General features: G+C 33.1%; 1 protein-coding gene across 1 annotated transcript; it reads right to left on the bottom strand.

Moving 5' to 3' along the window:
• Positions 1-5,927: 5,927 nt before the first annotated feature.
• Positions 5,928-18,653, bottom strand: LOC110023856 (squalene monooxygenase-like). Its single transcript, XM_020723477.1, has 8 exons — positions 18,330-18,653; positions 16,523-16,634; positions 16,264-16,438; positions 10,633-10,801; positions 10,261-10,479; positions 9,582-9,866; positions 9,141-9,419; positions 5,928-6,203 (listed from the first exon to the last, which is right to left on the bottom strand). The coding sequence occupies exons 1-8, from the start codon at positions 18,579-18,581 to the stop codon at positions 6,099-6,101; spliced, it is 1,596 nt and encodes a 531-aa protein (XP_020579136.1). The 5' UTR covers positions 18,582-18,653; the 3' UTR covers positions 5,928-6,098.
• Between the last annotated feature and the right edge of the window lie 1,026 nt (positions 18,654-19,679).

The following is a 19,679-nucleotide window of genomic DNA, read 5'->3' as shown; positions in this document are numbered from 1 at the left end:
CATAGAAGGCAATAGCGTCAATCCACTGAACTTCATTATAGCAGAGTTCGAAAACAATCGTCAGACTGTAGAAACCAATCGGCCAATTGAATGCCAACCAGTCAAAGATTCAACTGATAGTTAAGTATTCAGTTGGCCAATAACTTAGACACGACAGTCTATCGAGTAGTCTTTCGCCGACCTGAAGATAATTGGTCACCAAATGAGGAAAGGTTGAGTTGAATATTTATTTATTTAATTTTTTTATTTACATGTGTATTCAAATTTTTATTTATTTACTTTTACTGAATTACTCAGCAGCACCCTTATTAAAATAGGGGTAAACAGATAATTCTGCATTTTGTGTCCACTTTTGCATATAAATAGAGTGACATTTCTGCAATAAAATAGTAATCAATTTGTGATAAAAAGACGATAACTTTTGATTTGCTTAGCACCCAATTTCTCTCTCTTCCTCTCATGTTCTATCATCTATTCATTGGGTGTACGACTGTCAAAACGGACTCGTTGTTCGCGAAAGGCTCGTGTTCGGCTCGTTAACACAAACAAAGATTTGTTCATTCGTGTTTGGCTCGTTTTGGCTTGAAATACTACTCATCAATTATATATATATATAGTAGTATTTTTAAAAAAAATTAATTGACTACAAGGCTACAAAGATTTATAATAAATTAAAATTATTAATTAAGAAAATAAAATAAAATTTATTAAATTAGATTCAAATGATGTTTTAATATAAACAATAATGTTTAAATCTTGTCCTTAACGCTTAATATCTTATGGCTACATGATTAGTGTTGTCAATTGAGCCAAAAATGAACAAACATTCTGAGCTCGAAATATAAACAAACCGAACACGAGCTGAGCCTGGGCTCGCTGGTGTTCGGCTCGTTTACACTCCTAATCAGGTGTGAACTACATGATAAATTATATATATACATATATTTGTATGTGTGAAAATTTTACGGTAAAATATGCATAAGAACTTAGCTTAGTCGAATCATAAATTGAATTAGATTAAAATTTACAATGATCATATTTGATTTTACTATGATCATATTTGATTTATACTTAGTATGCTTATATTAGTTGAACGAACTAAAATTTTGAATAAGTATAAAATGTTTGAATTAGATTAAAATTTTAATTATACTAGATTTTTTATGTAAACCTAAAAAATAAGCTAAAATTTTGAATCAGTGTTGATATATTATATAAAGTTATAAATAAATTATTGTACAAATCTAGATAAACAAAATAAATTTTAAATTAACATTTAACAAATTTATAATAGGTGTATAACATAATATATAAGTTGTAAGTAAACTTTCTTGCAAATAAAAAAACTAACAAACTAGTTTAATAAAATAAATAAATGGGGAAATTTTCATTAAATTTATAATCAAATTTATATTGAATTATAATATGTTATTATTAAATAAGTTTTAATTAATAAAATTTTATTTAAATACTATATAAAAACAATATAGATTGTTTAACATGTAACTTGTTGAACAACAAATGGACTTGTTCATTCACACAAATGAATAAGTTGGATCCTGTTCAAATTTAATCGTTTTAACCAATAAGTTTTAAAAATATTCAAATTTGATTATTTACTAATTTGAACAAACATCACTGGATATTAATTGAGCCAGTTTCGAGTGGTTCATCAGGTGCATTGATTCATTGTTGGTTTTATTTTATGAACACGGACAATTTTTGAAAATATTTATTTAATTTTGTTGATTGAATGTAAAAATATCACTCTTTAAAAGACTTTTTCACTCAAATAAGGCTTTTGATTCAAAGTTGATGGATTTGCATTAACCGGAAAAATTGTTCTTGTTTAATTAAAAGTATATATCATTTATTTTAATCTAGGTTACAAAGTTCATATAAAAGTGAGTTCTTATGGTTAATTACATCTTAATAAAAAAAATTCAAAAAATATTCTCGATTCAAAATGTGGTTAAGGTCTCCAAGGGTTCGAACTTAGGTTTTCGAGATTGTTATTAGGATTTTCAATCGAAATAGATCAATTAGAAACACCACGTTTTGAGGCCCAAAATGAGAATAAATAGGGAGTGCTTGGATACTGCGAAACTCAATAGCACTTTTACTATATTATGGACAGACTTTAATGATTTTAAAATTAAATTTTTTTTTATTGAGGTTAATTATTTTATTAGAAAGTTATTACTTATATCCCAACAATTATATATCGTGAGAAAGTCTGGGAGGTGAGGGCTTATATCATAGGAAGTCGAGCAGATTCAGAACCTAATACTAAAGGTGATGTCTACTAAGCAGAGCCTTGAACCCAATCTAATGAAGTGCAAAGAATTGACTTATAGCCCAATGTTATGGATGTTTGAAAAAAAGTGGATCATAAGAAATGAAGACAATAAATAAAAAGTTGCTAATAAAGGCAAAGACAAGAAAAATGTACAATATAAATCTTCTAATACAAACCCTTCCTCTTCAGTTACACTTGGTTAGTGCATGAAATATGACATAAATTGTCTCTCTTATATGAAATTTGCACAAAACCCCCAAAATTACTATAACGGTAAGCTGTCTGATGTCACCTAAGAAAGACGAGCTCCAAAATACCTAATAGTTGTGAAATCATAAGAAGACCAAGTGTAGTAGGTGCCAGATAAAAGAACCATATACATCGAACTGGATATTACAAGGTCATAATGTGTCAGTGATGGAATGTTTGAATCCTCATCCACTATCATTTGTTTTGTGGCACAATGATCTTTTAGATTGATCGTCTTATGTGATTAAATAGCTCCTTCATTTTATCTATCACCTTTTGTTTGGGGCTTTCATCATGAGAGCTCTGGTCTCCATAACATAGTACATACTAGGGCTCGCTTTGTAGGAGAACACAAGTAATATGTGTCAGGAAAATCCATCAGCGCACTAAATAAGTATAATATAGCACATGTTTGATACCACCTTTTTTTTTCATTGTCACAACTAGATCTCCGTCGATGCCTTCGGAAAGTCATGCAACATTATATGTATTATGTCAACTTCAATCATGATATATTATCGGTGGTAATTGACATGTGTCCATTTTACATCATTTAATCTATTATTTTATCTAAATTTTACATCTTAATTTTATTTATTTAGCATATATTTATGCTTGAAAAATGTATTTTGATTATGTTGTGCGGGTTGCAGGAATTAAATTCGAACGAGATGTAATGAGAATCTGCATGATGCAGTAAGAAAATGCTTCGAAGCGGAGTGGTCGCACCTAAAGGCGACATGATCATGCCATTGATCAAACTAGCTGGCGTAGCCACGCCTGAAAATGGCATGACCATGCTATAAGTTACAGCAGGGCAGCGTGACCACGTTGACCATGACAAAAGAACAACATGACCAAACCTACAAGCGGGGAACACTTTTGGAAGGAAATTTGATGGCCCAAACCATGGTTCTTATTATATCGCAAAGACCTTAGAGTAGACTTCGTGGGCAGCGCGAAAAGGCCTTCAACAGCAAAATTTTCCTTACTTTAATAGCAATAATTCATTGGACTTTGAGGTAGCTCGTCTAGCCCGACGTAAATCCTCAATTTATCTTTAGGCATTTACACAACCATGCTGCACAATTTAAGCCCTAACTATTTTAGGACTCCGAGGTTGTCATTCAATATGACATAAATCCTCCTATATTCTAGGCTAGTTACATTATCAGATATCATGAAAATGTAAGCCCTAAGAAATAAAAGTGACAGGATGAAACATCAAGTAATATCATCTTCAAAACCAAAGTCAAATCATAGGATAGTTTTGGGAAGTCACCGAGGATCTCCTCATGATTATGTCTTCATCTACTTCTCGTTCCTTTAGATTCCAAAAATAATTACTCCTATTTGATTCATTCCTATTTGGTTTTGTATGTCCTAGCTTGAACACTAAACTTTGTATTCTTGAAAACAAACATCTCTGGTCATTATCGAGAGTTTTTTAAAGTGACTTCAACCGCTTAAAATGTAATTAACTATAGGAGCTTGCTTCTGCAGAGAACTAAAAAACCTAGATAATATAAACCCTATCTAATCATTATATTAGATAGAGAAACTTGTCGACTCATAGATAAAAATGTTCGTATACCAAACAGATGTAATAAACTTTCTTAGTTTATTTAATCAAGCCCACTGACAAGTGATGACCTATTCTTTGGGATATGTGCATTGCTTGTAGTGTTGTGTCTCGTCATTTAAAATTTTAAAATGTATGGGATCTGTTCGGCCTCACATTTTTTAAAATTAAAATATTACTTTTCAAAAATTAAAAATTACACACATATATACATTAAATTAAAATCCAAAATTATTTTTCTTCATAATAGTTTTTTTTTTCAAAAATCCTGGCCAACAACCCTTTGATAATATAAACCCTTTCATTTCAGAGCTAAATTTTAGAAGGCTCAATTTTCTACTTCACATAACATGCATACCAATTAAATTTTTTGATCATATAAAAAATACCATTATCATTGCCTTTTTAAAAGTGAAATACTACCTTCATGCATATATTTGTGATACCAAGGTGTTGTAAGTGTAAACATCACACTTTGTAATTTGACGAGTCCATTCATGCTAGTTGGAATATGTAAATGAAAAAAACATGTACGATAATTATCCTCTATCAATTGAGTTTAGACAAAAGAATATTTTTATTTTGTTTGAAAAAACCATATTAGGAAAAAAAATATTACACCCCATCATGTGACAAGATTTTAAATATGTGGGAAGATTTTTATATTATACATTCAATAATCAACCTACCACATAAACAGTTATACAAAAAACATAGGATTGTGGAAGTTGGTTTCATTTTCCATTAAGACAATTTAACATTTTCATTTCAAAGCTAAACTTTGTAAGGCTTAATTATCTGCAGTACAAAACATGCATACTAATCAATTTTTAGTATCATATCAAAAATACGACCATCATTGTCTTTCTAAAAGTGAAATATTACCTTTTGAGAAATCAATATTGATAATTCCAGATGATAATATTTATTTTATTTGCAACCTTTTAAGCTAACTAGACATTCTATCTAAAATCTTAGGATAATTAGCAGTTTATGCTTCTCAAATGCTCACTGAAATATCAAATTCTTAAAAGTATCACAAAATACCGACAAAAACATCATCGAACAACATCTGAAACCCCACCACACAATGGCACAAAACCATTCACAGATGCAAACCTCACCACAAAAACAACACCCCAAAAACAATTCAACACCCATCCACACCAAAAACAAACAAATTCACAGATGCAGAAAACAGAAACAACAACACAGGCCAATCACAAAATCCCAATTGCCGAAACCAACCACCACCAATCCTCGTCTTCTTCACAAGCATTGATGCAAATCCATCATAAAATTCAAAATTGAAGCATCAACAACCTAAACCGCCGCATTATCAAATGTGAAACTCTCAAAAACCCATGGCTACAATCTCTCTTTCACTTGACAATCGATCATATAACCTTTTCTTCTCTATTTTAAGACGTTTTTTTATTTCCTTAATTGATATCTTTCATTCTTTGAAAAATATTTTTATTGCACCATAACCAACATATCCTCAATATTGTCCACCTCTCTCTCTCTCTCTCTCTCTCTCTCTCTATATATATATAAACATATATATATATATATATATATATATATGATGGTTAGCTACACATGCATATTTTTGGAACTACGGAACCTATGTATTTATATGTGCCACGACCAAACTATTAAGAATTTGATAAAAATGAAAAATATATATTGGATTTTTTTTTATATTTGAGTGGGAATTTGAAAAATGGATGAAAGAAGGTGGTTGATTTGTAAATAGCAAGTTTCCCATGGTCTCTGCATTTAATTGCCCCCAAATAAAAAATAAAAAGAAAAAAGAATACATTGATGGACAAAGTAGTTTACACATTCTCCAAATAACAGGAACATGGCAGTTCATGGATGCTACAGAAATTCCAAAAATAGTAATAATAGCTTTCTGAGTCTGAAATTTGAAAGATGAACAGAAATAGATTTGGTGGGTTTGTATCAGTTTGCAGGAGGAGCTCTGTAATACGCAGGAACAGTTGCAGGGAAGAACATCTGTCTGAACCCTTCTGCTTTTAAGATGGGGAAGATGATCCCGCATGCACCCTACAAAGCAGAAACACACATCAACTTTACTGGAAAAACAGATATTATGAAATAAAAACAAAAGAGGCTCCAAGTTTACAGACATACCTCCTAATTCCTATTTATTTCCATATCTAACACCTAAACTTTACATTTTTACATTTATACCACCCAAATCTTTCATATCATGTCTAAAATACCACTAATTTTTTATAAAGTGATGCACTGTTCATGCATACGATGACAAATATGCAAAAACTGAAAATCTTCCTATAGGTATTGAGTGGTATGTATGTAAATCTTCCTAACCGATTAAAAACTGATGATGTGAAACAAAAATTAAATTTTAAACAGGTGAAGAAAAATTGCAAGAAAATTGGATCAATATATTTTTGATGTGATGTGCAAGATTTGGGTGGTATAAATGTAAGCAACAAAGTTTAGGTGCTAGACATGTAAATGCAAAGAAGTTGGGTGGTATGCATGTAAATGCCCCTAATAGTTAAGCAGCCATTCTATTGACCTTTTTTATCACAACATAAATAACAATCTTTTAAGATTTAGAGCAGTCTATTCATCTTAATGGTTTAGAGCTTTACTTCTAATCACAATCTCCTGCGTTCAAAGCCTAACACATACAGATGCATGTGAATTAAGAATAAAATAAAAACATCTTTAAGATTATACCTTTCTTATTCATTAGTGTCAAAAAACAAAAATTATAATCCGAATCCCAAAAAAACTCATACGTTTAAAAAAGATATATCTAAAACTGACATCTCACTTAACAGTAACATAATAATCAAAATAAAAGATAAAAATATTAAAACAAAAATTAACATTATCAAAATATTGATTTTGAAATGGACAATTTTACGATATAGCTTCTTCTCCAAAGACGCTCTCCACGTCTAACCACTATCTGAGGTAGAATCATTTAACTGATCCGCCCACCTAAAAAAGTCACAACCCTATGTTGATATATTCCTTGGACACCTGTAAAATTTTCTCTCATAACTATTCTCTCTTCGTGACAAAAGCAGTTACAATCTAAAGTTGCTAAAATTCTCACCAAAGTTATGAAAAATGTACCACTTTAGAATTCAGATATCGTAATATCCACTAACTACTAGATTGATTTGCTAAAACCTCACCAAATTTATGAAAAACGACATTGTAGTATGTAAAAACAGAATGGCCAGCATCCACACACCAACTACCACCTATTTGGAGAATTCAAACAACCACGCTTTCAATTCAACAATATCCTCAGTGATTTGAAACAAAAATTTAGAATCAATTACGTAAATATGTTTAAATTATTTTGACATGCAATGGCACAAAAACATCTCATAAAATAGCAAAATATGCAGAATATATACCCATAAAAGAGATAGGGGCTGTAGTTTAGAATGTTGCCATAAATCATACAACGAACTATATGATCACCAATATTACAAAAAGCTTGTCAAGCAATGGCGTCAGTAATAAAATAAAGTCAATAAGTGTAATTAGTGAGAAACATCATGGATCTCTCATCAAAAGATGTTGATGAACAACAATAGTGAGCAGAGGCTTGTATCATTCAAGCTCAACAACACGTTGTAGCTTTAGATAATGATGAGATGAAACATTAATAAGCAAGCAGAAAACAATATCACCATCATTTTCTAGCATGACCACACGCTCAAATAAAATTTGGGCCATACAATATGGTCAATCCTAAGAGCAGAACTTCAATTTGCAAAGAAAGGAGAGACCAGAAATCACAAATAACAAAGCCACCACGACAAAGACTACATATCACAAAGAACAAATCCGGTCAAACAAAGTTTAAGGATAGAAGTTACCCGAAAACAAAGGAAAGCAAAAAAAAAAGCCACACAGTCGGTTCTCACCAAAGGTACAAGGGATGAAGGAAAGCAAAGGAAGAAAAAACGCTAGGCAGCAAACCGAATGATCGCTCGAAATAACTTACCCAGGAGCAACGATGGAATTACCACAGAACAAAACAGCAGAATGCGGGTTACGGACGGCGGCGTAAAAACAATGCTGCGGAAACCAAATAGTGAATGCAGTGTTCTCAGACCCCGCTGTAGCCAAAAGGCTGCCCCAAACACCCTTTATTCACTTCGTTAAAATATATTTCAATACATGAAAAGCGCTAATAGTTTTTCTGCAAAAGGTCTAAAACTCAGGTGATCGAGAACTTAAGGGAATCCTTACATACCCCTTTAACAAAAGATCTGAAATCACTGTTCTCAATGATTCATGCCACTTCCATGGAGAATTCTCTTTATACACAGAATGTTGGAATAATGTTATGGAACTGGTCCACTAAAGGTCTTATCATGAAGCTAGTTCACTTCCTGATTAACTATGCAAGTTCTAAGGATAATGATGAAGACTATCATTTTAATGAAAATATAGTCACGATCTAAAATATTGCAGGCCCATAAAAAAGGGTAAAAAATTTAAATACGCATATGTGTTAGTTAAATAATGCAAGGAGAATTTAACTGTATCAAAAAAGTATATAAATTAAATGGAACTTCTGGGATAATCATTATTATCAGAAAAATCCATGAAAGAATACACTGATTATCACGACAAATAACCTAGTTCTCCACAATGTTATGGAACTTTGTTTTTTATTTTTCTTTTTTCTATTATTTTAAAAAATATATATTTTTGCTGTGTTTTCTACCTATTTTTACCTTTGTTTCTAAAAATAAATTAACATGTTTTTTTAAACAATCCAAATAATTTTTAAGTATTTTGAGTGGTTTTAAAAATTATTGTACATTAATCAAAAAGCCAAACATATTTAATTTCACATCAAAATATTAAAAAGAATAAAATAAAATAAAAAATGAAAGATGCAACGTAAAAGTGATTCCAAACAGCATCTAAGTTATTGTCAAATTTTGAGAAGGGAAATAGTCAACACCAACTTACGGTAATCAACCGAGCTCCAATCCACATTCTCTTCGGTGAAGGGAATGGAAACAGGACCCGCCCAACACCAAATATAGCAACAGCAAAGAAGTGGGTGACGAGGCTCATCGGCCGAGGATTCAATCCAGAGAGTAAAGCCACAGGTCCGGTGGAACAAGTGCCTCCAAGGCTTAGATAATCGAAGCATGCTTGCCGCATTTCATTTCTAGCCTGATCAGGTGAACCACTGAAAACCTTGTACAGCGCACCAGCCAAAGTGTTTATTGTGGAAGCAACGGGCTACAAAAAAAACAGCAACTAATTCAACTAATTAAGGCTAAAAATTAGGGTACTCAACATTAAATCATAAAAATAAGAGACAACGACTATTGCTAGTTAGCTGAAAGAAGACCTTTAATGGTGGATAGGCACAAAAAAGCTGAGAAAAGTGCAGGGACAAACCTTACGCAAGGTATAGAAGGATTCCAAATATTTACAGAGAGAGGATGCATCGTGGAGATCATTCAACGGCTTAAGAAGATTGTGTAGCACCACAATATCTGACAATGCCACTGTCATTCCCCCACCCGTTAGCGGATGCCGCATGTTGAATGCATTGAATGCGTCGCCCATCAGAAGTGCTCCAGGTGTAGGATGAGGATCGGCCGGCATACTCCGATTTGGCATGGTTCTGATTTTTCCTTTGTCGACAGCCGCAATGAAGACGTCATGAAGTTGACAAGGTATCTGAAACATTTCAATGATTCAGTTATAGTTGTAAGTGAACGAATGATAAGCCGGTTATACAAGTACTTTGATGTTTTGGAAGTGGAGCAACAAAACTAATACCACAATCTCATTAAAATACGCAAGGAAGATTTACATACATACCACTCAATTCCTACTTATTTACATATCTAACACCTAAAGTTCAATTTTTACAAAAAATACCATCTTAACTATCCATGAAAAAGTGTATTTCACTTCTTTAAAAGTTAAAATGGTGGTATTTTTTATGTGATATGAAAGATTTGGGTGATATAAAAATGGCAAATGCAAAGTTTAGGTTATAATTATGTAAACACGGGAATTAGGTGGACCGTATGTAAATTTCCCAATAGATAATGGCATCAAAACAAACCTGAGATACTACCACAGTCTTCAGATAATTCGCCATTTCTCCGTTTGCTATGGAAGGCACTTTTCGTCCGGGCACATCGACCAAACAACGAACTTCCGTGCTGCTTATGGGATAAAAAAGAATGGGGGAAGGATCTGCTAAGATGACATGGCCATGATTTGAAAATGGTAGTTTGCAATTCTCGAGAACCAAGCCAATGAAAGAAGACGGTATATCCACCTAAAAAAATAAAGTTAGCATCAAAAAAGACTATTATCAATTAAATCAAATAAAAAATAATCAAAAAATTGATGGAAATTTTTATACATAAAAGTCAATCTCAAAAATTGTACTAAATAAACAAGGATGTTACTGATAATTTGATAATTTCACCTTTGGATTGCAGAGAGCACGTCGTAGATTTGAAAAGCAACCATCACATACAATAGTAAGCGGAGCAAAAGCTTTCAGTCCATAACCAGCTCTACTCTTGTATGTCACCCCCTTGACAATCCCATTTTCTTCAAGCAAGGATGTAACAGTTCCCTCCTCCATCCGAACACTAAAGAAAGTACCAAAAAAACTATTTATTCAACTAAACCAGACAACAGAAAAAAAGGAAGATAATGGCATAAAGCTCTGTTACTTGGAAGCTACAAATAATCAGATCACAAATTGCTCAAGTACATATGAGTTGAAACTTCCAATAAGCATACCTTTTGAATAATTACAAAACTAACACCCACCAAAGTCCATCAAATTACCACTCACGCATTGGAATTCACATTAAAACATCAATTTGCATTTTTCGACCTCATAAAATTACCTACTGTTTGACCATGGCTTGAGCGTACATGATGTTGTTAGTTCAATTTCTAAGATGGGTGGTAATTTATAAATTGATAGATTTTGGTGGTATGTATAAATCCCACGCAAAAGTATTGCTATTACAGCTCTACCGCCATGACAAAAAGGAAAGGGAAAATTACTTGTACATCACATAGATTTGAGTCATCTAACTCGTATGGCTACAAACTTGAATTTAAATCCAGGTCTTGAGAGGACCATCTTGTTTACTTTCAAACAATACTAGAAGGACATTACTACTGCCGAGTTTTAACTCCAGGTCTATTTAGTTTCAAAAGTTACTACAGTACACTTTAACTCAAATCCACCAGAAACTTTCTCTTGTCCAAAGAATTTATATCCAGTTAAGATGGTATTTTACCTGATCTTCCTTAAATTTTAGAGAAAGTCGTCTTAGATGGTTTGGTCATATTAAACGTCGACCATTAGATGATCCGATTAGGAGAGTAGATGTTTTAAATTCGACTTGTGTTAAGAAAGGCAGAGGTAGACCTAGGAAGACTTGGGCTTATTGTATTAAAAATGATCTTAATTTACTAGAACTAAATGAAAATATGACACTAAATAGGACGCAATGGAGAAAAAGGATTCATGTAGCCGACCCCACGTAGTGGGATTAAGGCTTTGTTGTTGTTGTTGTTGTTGTTCCTTAAATATAATATGAGATTGATTATGTGGTTTAGTATTTTTTAGTATGCATGAAAAAGATATTTAACTAATGAATAGAAATATACTCCAGCTGTATCTTCGTGCTCAGGGTTAAGGGGAATATAGATGATTTTAGGGGTATATTAGCAAAAGGCTGTTAGTTACCTTTAATGGCATGGATTCAAAGGTATATTTCAGGACTTGGTACTGAAATTACATCCAATTAAGATGATAAAGTAGTTCAAAGAAATCATATAAGATTAAGTTGGTGTTTTACCTAATTTTTTAAATATAAAATCAAATTGATCACGTGGTTTAGTTTTTCACATAAGAAAGTTCAAGATGTATCAGTCAAATGAAATATGAGTTCGATACAAGGACAAAGAATCGATGTATGTATGTGTGTGTGTGTGTGTGTTTCATAATAAATATTTTCAATTCTATAAAACCATCTAATCAAAATTTATTTTTATTTACAATATGGATATAAATATCATCTATCCAAAAATGCAATTGTGCCTCCCTTCCCTCCGCGCTTTAAAAAAAATAATAAAAAAATGAACCTCAAATAAACTTATCAACATCATCCCCATCTCTCAATTTGTCACTATTGCTGCCCATTTGATCTCTTCATTGCACTATTCTCTGTCACTCTCTCAGCTTCCTTCACCTGCATGGACGCACACTCTTCCTTGTTCTCTTTATCTCACCACTCTTTCATAAACTCCTCACACTTGCTCCTAAATTCCTGTGCCACTGTTGGCACTCCAATCCATGAACTTCAGGCTCTAATCACATCCTCACATAATGTTCATTCTCTCGCGGTCATAGCTCCTCGTTGCACGCATAGTAGCACTAATATCCATCACTCACATGACTTCATCATCGCAACAAGCACCAACAAATCGAATTATGACAGTCTTCCATCATCAAAACACGCACTCTCCCTCTCCTAAGTGTCAGCAGATTCAACTCGCTAAAACTCCAATACTTGACCATCACCATCAATATCTCATGCTGGTGACACCTTCACTTACTCCTTTGGCTCAGTAATTGCAGCTCGCCAACCCAACACTGACAGTCATCATTCATCATCAATCTTCAATGCTCTCTCTCTCTCTCTCTCTCTCTCTATATATATATATATATACATATAAGTACATATAATACGTATTGGTTTGACGCATTAGGAAAAGCTTGTTTTTTCTAAAACAGATGCCAAAGCCTCAAAACATTTTTTGAAACGTTTAAAGACCACAAACATGGTGTTATTATACCAATCATGCACATTTTTTAAGAATAATCGGCAGACTTAACAATCAACTAAATGCCTCCCATGTGAGTGTGACACCAAAATGCTATCAAAAGTTTTTCAATGAAAAAACACAAAACAAGCTCATAAAAGGGAGAAATAGTTTAACTGCTTTAAAGATAAACTTATCGATTTACAATATGTATTAAAAAAATTATTAAAAAGAGTTGTTTCCATACAGAGCACCCAAAACATTGCTATTTACAAATGCAGGACCCTATTTCAACCATGTTCAAATTGTCAATCAAATATCAAAGCTCATAATAAATCCCAACCCATATTTTTCATTTTTATAAAATTCCAAATGGTATGATTGTGGCCCACGTAAATACATCTATTCAGTAGTTCAAAAATATTACATGGGAGCTAGATTTTGTAAATAACAATGTTGTATATATATATATATGTAATTATCCCTGTTAAAAGACAAAGATTTGATTAAAACAATGAAAAATGATGAAGATCTATTAATTTATAATACTGCGTGATAAATGATCAATAGAAGATAATAATAAATTATAACCTCAAAATTGCAAGAGATATATCTTATTTTTTCTTTGATGGAGGAAGGAGCAAGAGTAACAGGTCCAACAAATTCATTGAGAAATTCATAGAAAAGAATGCTAAAAAAATTTATACAATGGAAATTATAACCATCAATATAATCATTGTTTTGAACTTTAATTGTTGTTTATATTGAATTTTATTGTCTAAGGGAGAAGAAGATAATTGAGACTAAATATAAGGAGGAATAATTAGGGGATGTTGACACAACAAAAGATGAGGGAGAAGAAAAAACAATTCGTTATAATGTAGATTTTAATAAGGTCCACTAAGCATTGAGAGTGGATACTTTTGAATTTATAAATTATAATCCTGAAAGATTAAGCTATTTGTTAATGTTGATTTTCGAGTGGAAGAGACTTATTGTGATAAAATTACTTTGACTAGTTATGATCTTACTTTAACATTACTATGGAACTTTTTATTTCACGTCTCTTATTAATTTAATGTTCTAAGTTTGAGGCTGGCACGTCATCTCATAGATAAAAAATATCTTGATACCCAATTGCTCGATTTTAAAAGTTAGTTATAAAGTTTAATTACAGGGTAACTGAACTACACCCCAACCATCCCAAAAACCATGCATTAATAAGAGTTCCATACACAGGGTACAATTTCTTTATCTTTTATCATTTATAGATTAATCAATATCAAAATATTTTATTGTAGTAATATGAAATTCATAATAATATTTAATTCAATTAAATAATCAACATATTTCGATGTAGTAGAACTTTTTACCAATCAGACACAAATCAAGCAATCATTCTATTTTTTTTTGTTTTTGAAAATAAACTAAAAAATAGTGTTTGTTTATTCGCGCGTGTGTGTGTACATAGATATATTTGTTTTTAAAAGTCATAAGACTTGTTTTCAAAACATCAAAAACACAGAATTTGTGTTTTTGTTGTTTTAAAAATAAGTTTTTCGGAGAATTACCTTTGCCAAGCTCCGCCCACCACAACATGTTGATCGTCGGCCGCTGCAGTTGGCCCCCATCGCCGCCGCTGGCCCCCGCTAGCCACTGCCCGAAGCCTGCCGCCGGACTCCAGCAGTTGCAGTCTTTACCTGCCGCCACCCGCTCACCCACAAGTAATGTATCGTGTTGGGTGGAGCAAAGTAGACATCTTATACATCATGGGCGGCATAGTTTAATACTGAAGTGCACGTAGACCCAACCGTTTTATAAAAAGTAATTGTTTTTTCTTTAAGAAAAATAAAAAATACTCAACTAAACATGATTTATATTTTTTTTTATTTTTAAAAATATATAAATCATAACAATACCAAACACATTTTTTAAATACAAAAAATAGAAAATAAAAAAAATATAATAAACTAGGAATAAAAATAGAAAACAGAAAGTGACTCAAAACAAACCCTTGGTAATAATCTTTAGTAATATCTTAAAATAATTTTATAACATGATAAAATGCAAAACATTAATGCCAAAGCCTACATAGTGATAAGCACCAAGCTAAGTTTTCTTGGAATATTTTGGCTTGTTTATTTCCCTTAAAACAACCTTTGAATATTCTCTATAACTTTTTCAAACTTTTCCATAATTTTAAAATTTTCTAAGGTGCTTCTATATTTAAAAAAAAATGTTTAAGGGACTTTCTATAAAATTTCTAGGGACCAACCAATGGCTTATTGATGTTACATTGAACAATGATATGGAAAAAAAAAGGAGTGCTATGTGGCATGGTGGACCACATGATGACATAGAATGTTAATGTGGCACGTTAACGAAGCATCATATAACATATGATGCATTGGATCTAATTTTACTAATGTAAAATAAACTTGCTTGCCAAATGGAAATGGTGTGGCCCAATCAGAAGTTAACAATGCTATGCAAGCTTGTCTGGTACGGTTAGGTCAATTGTCACAAATTTCTCTCTCACTGAATCAGGGGTCCGCAATGAAATCATATCAATTAACAATTTATTGCAATTTCTCCATGGTTTTGTAGGACACATAAACACATAAAGCATGGTGTTGAACAAATTATACAATAGAGAATGCATCAAATTACGAATGTATGATTATGCATGGACCTACGTAGTTACGCATGTTATTTTCTTCTTTCTAAGTGGGAAATATAATCATGCATCTCTAAAGAGGAGGCAAGCAGATAAGCATAAGGATCTATGCTATTTAGAGCTCAGATTTGATATATTTTCATATAATTGTGTTGTTTAAGCCTCTTCTTCAAACCTTCAAGGCATAAAGAAGTTGGGATGAGTTGTGTTCTACCTCCCTTTCAACTCAACCATACAAATTTTTCATGTTTCAGTTGCATCTCAATGACGATGAGTTCTTGTTTAAGTTCATTTTTTTAGAATCTGGATCTTTTTTTTAACATATTTTTCTTCCAAGTCCACACCAATGGTGAACATTTTTGCATCACTTCCATGTGGCAGAAACAAAGAATGGCAAAAGCATATCTAGGTCCCTAAGTTAAAATCATCTAAGCAAACTGATGCTAGCAGTAAAAAAAAATGCCACTTATTTACACTTTCCATTTTGCTATAATAAAGGTAGCTAAAACCATTTCATAGTTTTGTCAATTTATGCAGAACTTGCAGATGGTTAATGAATTTAGAGAGAGAGAAAGATCATAGATTTACTTAGGTAAAGATGCAGCTTTTTCTCTCAGCCTCTGCACAAATCGCCCATTATGAAAGCCTCTCCCAGCAACATGAGAACCATATTTCTCCAATGGATAAGAGAGTTTGGTATTTTGACCATCCTTGAAAAGAGCATAACCAAAAACATGCTGTGCATCAATTTCTTCAACACAGTCTGCAGGATACAAAAATAAGCATTTGCTGAAAGATGCACCTAAACAAAACAGAAAAAGGTTGCAACTTAAAATTCAATGATTACCCTCAAGGCCTAATTCAACCAATTTCAGGTAGCCTCCTGGTTGTAAAAGTTCACCAACAATTCTATCAGGTTCTGTCAAATCTCTTTCAATAACATGCACTCGGCGTCCATCCTACAGTTAATAGCATGCAAAATTGAAAGTCAGACCTGCTAAAAGGAATAATAAATCAGATCAGTTATTTAAAATTAGAAAGACGACCTTATCACATGAAAGTTTATAATGGCATTCATTGTCTCAATACTGCCAAATTACCGCCACAAATTTGTGTTTACTTTTACCCTACATTTTAATGACTAACTTCAACCATCAAAAAAAGAGAAATTTTCTTCGTGAAAAGCATAGAAATAACATGCGCTTGGTTCAACCATCAAAACAAATGTTTCCTCCACTCCCATCCCCTCCCCTGCAAATTTGAAAGCACATGGACTTGAGGAAGAAAGGAATACATTAAGAAGGTAGCATGATGTATTCCCTATTTAAAAAAAAAAAGCTTGTAACTATTACCATATGAATTACTGGTACAAATAATATAAAGCTCCAAACCTTTACAAAAAATTTGATCGTTTTTTAAATCATATTAGCATACCAGGGTGTAAGATTGCAAGCCATGAATTAGTTGATAATAGTTGCTAATGGCTCTGGAAAGAGTTGGTTGCTGTTTGCTAATATATCTTTAAAAAAACAACAACCATTGTATTTTCATATGGTGTTTGTGGCTGCAAAAATAAGAATATAGCTTGCAAAACTGCCAATGAGCTTTTTGGCCGCACCTATTAAACGGATTTATCGCCGGATTTACAAAATCCTGCCAAAGAGCAAAAATTTGCAAGTTTCCCAGATTTAAGAAATTTTGGATTTAAGGTCCGAATGTTACATTTGATTCATCTTAAATCTAAATTTAATAAATCTAGCGAGTGGGTGGATTTAATAAATCCGGATTCACCAAATCCTACTAAAGCTGAATCATGCCTGCAGCCAAACAACCCTACGTTAAGAAAGAAATCAATTGAAAACAGTATATTCAAGTATGTGGTGAAGAAATGAGCTGAAAATTTATTGATGAAATGGACAGCCATAACAAAATTGGGGCGCACTCGACACACTGCTAAAATTCGACCATACTTGATGAAAAATAAGGGATATTATCGTGGCACATTTTATTCCATTAATTGGCATCTGTAGTGCGTGCATGCATTCATTCACAAAATAAAAAATTTAGCCTAGTTAGCTTTGCCGCGTCAAGAAGTGCTCCATGCAATCTCTTTCATAATCCATCGAAGATCACTAAATTAGCCCATTTGGCCGCATCACATCGAGAAGTGTTTCATGCAATCCCATTTACCCTCGCCAAATGAAGAAAAAAGCTATACAATCCCCTCTGTTCTCCAAAGCAAATGTGTAGATATTCAAATCTCTTCCAAAAAAAACATTCAGCCTAACCTTAAGCAGAAGTTTCATATAACAACAGGGAGAATGTAGATGAATTACATTCTTCAGAGAATCATCAAAAACCATAGCAAAACTAATCATATACAATAAACAAACTACCCCCCGTACCGTAATCCATGTGCTCAGTGAGATCTTCTGTTCCGCTTCTGCCGCAAGGACAACCTAATAACCCTTAACCATCATAATTGCTAACCTTCTTTCCAAGAAAAAAAAAAACGATTCGATTTGAAAAAACCAACAAGAAACATCCGCATTGATAGGGCAACGGGAAGATGTACACAAAAAGCAGCAAAGAAATCAAATCCCACCAATAGAAACCAAACAATATCACAACAAGAAGTCACACGGAAGGCTCACTTTGCCGAGCGTGTAGGCAAGGGCCGATCCAGCAACGCCAGCCCCAACGATAATGACCTCAACCTGATCATCCGCATTACCGCGTTCAGCCTCACGGCCGCCGCAGCCAGTCATCAGAATCGCCGCCGAATCGCCGCTGTTGACAGGCTCATTGTTCTTCTTCTTCTTCTTATCCCGCGATAGCAGAAGTAGGAGAAAGCCCAACAGAGAGGCGAGGATGCCTCCGAAGAGATACCTCTGTAGCATCTCCATTCAGCAACGAAGCCTCCTCACGCGCGCTCTCTCTCTCTCTCTCTCTTCTCCCCACCTTTGTTTCAACCTGGTGGAGAGGAAGGCCGTGCTTTTATTCTCTGCCTTTGGGAAGAGGTGATTCCGGTCCTCCGCCGGTCATCCGATGTTAAGGGACCGCCACCCGACAACAAGATTCGCGATCAACGTCAATAACAGCCATTTTATTTATACATTAAAATATGTATTTACATTTTTAAGAAATTAAATAATAATAATATTTTAATATGATATAAAAAAGATGAGTAGATGTTAGATATAGTACATCAAAAATATGTTAGTCCTATGTAGATGAGATCTAATGAATTAAAATGAAGAGAGTATAACAAACGATGGTCTCGATTGAAGACATGAAGTCCACTTATCCAATCAGATGCGACAGTAAGGTTAAAGTCAATCAAGCCACGAAGATGATAGAATTTGAGTTGTTCAGTGAGAAATGGGACAGAAAGACATTCAAGCCGACCAACAATAAGAAATCGACTCGAGTGAATATTCGCCACTCAGCATCTCCATTTATACGAAAATTGTCCATAAACCCTAAACCCTAATGATCGATATCCATACTAATTCAATTGATCGAATCAATCATGTCGACCCAAAGCCAATCAAACTCAGCCAACTGGCAACACCAATTAAGTCTAACTGATCGAAACGGCTCTTCTAAGCTGGATTTATACAAGCTCAGATTGATCAACACATGCATATAAAATACATAGAGTAGCATGTACATACCTTATTAAAAGCATAAGCAAAAATGTAACATCATCACATTAAACTCTCTCCCTCATAAATAAAAAAAATCATTTAAAAAACAAGGAATATTCTACTTTAGCAAAAAAAATGTCATGAAAGGTAAACACGACTAATAAATTTTATCGTTGATTATTGTTCATTCTTCTCTCTGTCTCTCTCTATCTCTCTCTTATATCTTATATCTTATTCATTGTGATGTGATTCACTTATAAATCGTATATATAAATGTCACGTATCCCGACTTATTGTTTGGTATCCACGGTATAAAATTTCTCAGATCGGGAGTTCTAATCTCCTCTGACACAA

This window comes from Phalaenopsis equestris, unplaced genomic scaffold, assembly GCF_001263595.1.
Source record: "Phalaenopsis equestris unplaced genomic scaffold, ASM126359v1 Scaffold000233, whole genome shotgun sequence".
Taxonomy (NCBI): Eukaryota; Viridiplantae; Streptophyta; class Magnoliopsida; order Asparagales; family Orchidaceae; genus Phalaenopsis; species Phalaenopsis equestris.
The sequence above is the reverse complement of the archived record's forward strand: the minus strand, read 5'-3'. Positions and strand labels throughout refer to the sequence as shown.

Coding starts and splice junctions, on each gene's coding strand:
- LOC110023856 (XM_020723477.1), bottom strand. CDS start 18,581: ATGGAGATGCTACAGAGGTATCTCTTCGGAGGCATCCTCGCCTCTCTG. Junction 10,480..10,632: donor GTGCTCTCTGCAATCCAAAG/GTGAAATTATCA, acceptor TTATTTTTTTAG/GTGGATATACCGTCTTCTTT. Junction 9,420..9,581: donor CCTTCTATACCTTGCGTAAG/GTTTGTCCCTGC, acceptor TTTTTTTTGTAG/CCCGTTGCTTCCACAATAAA.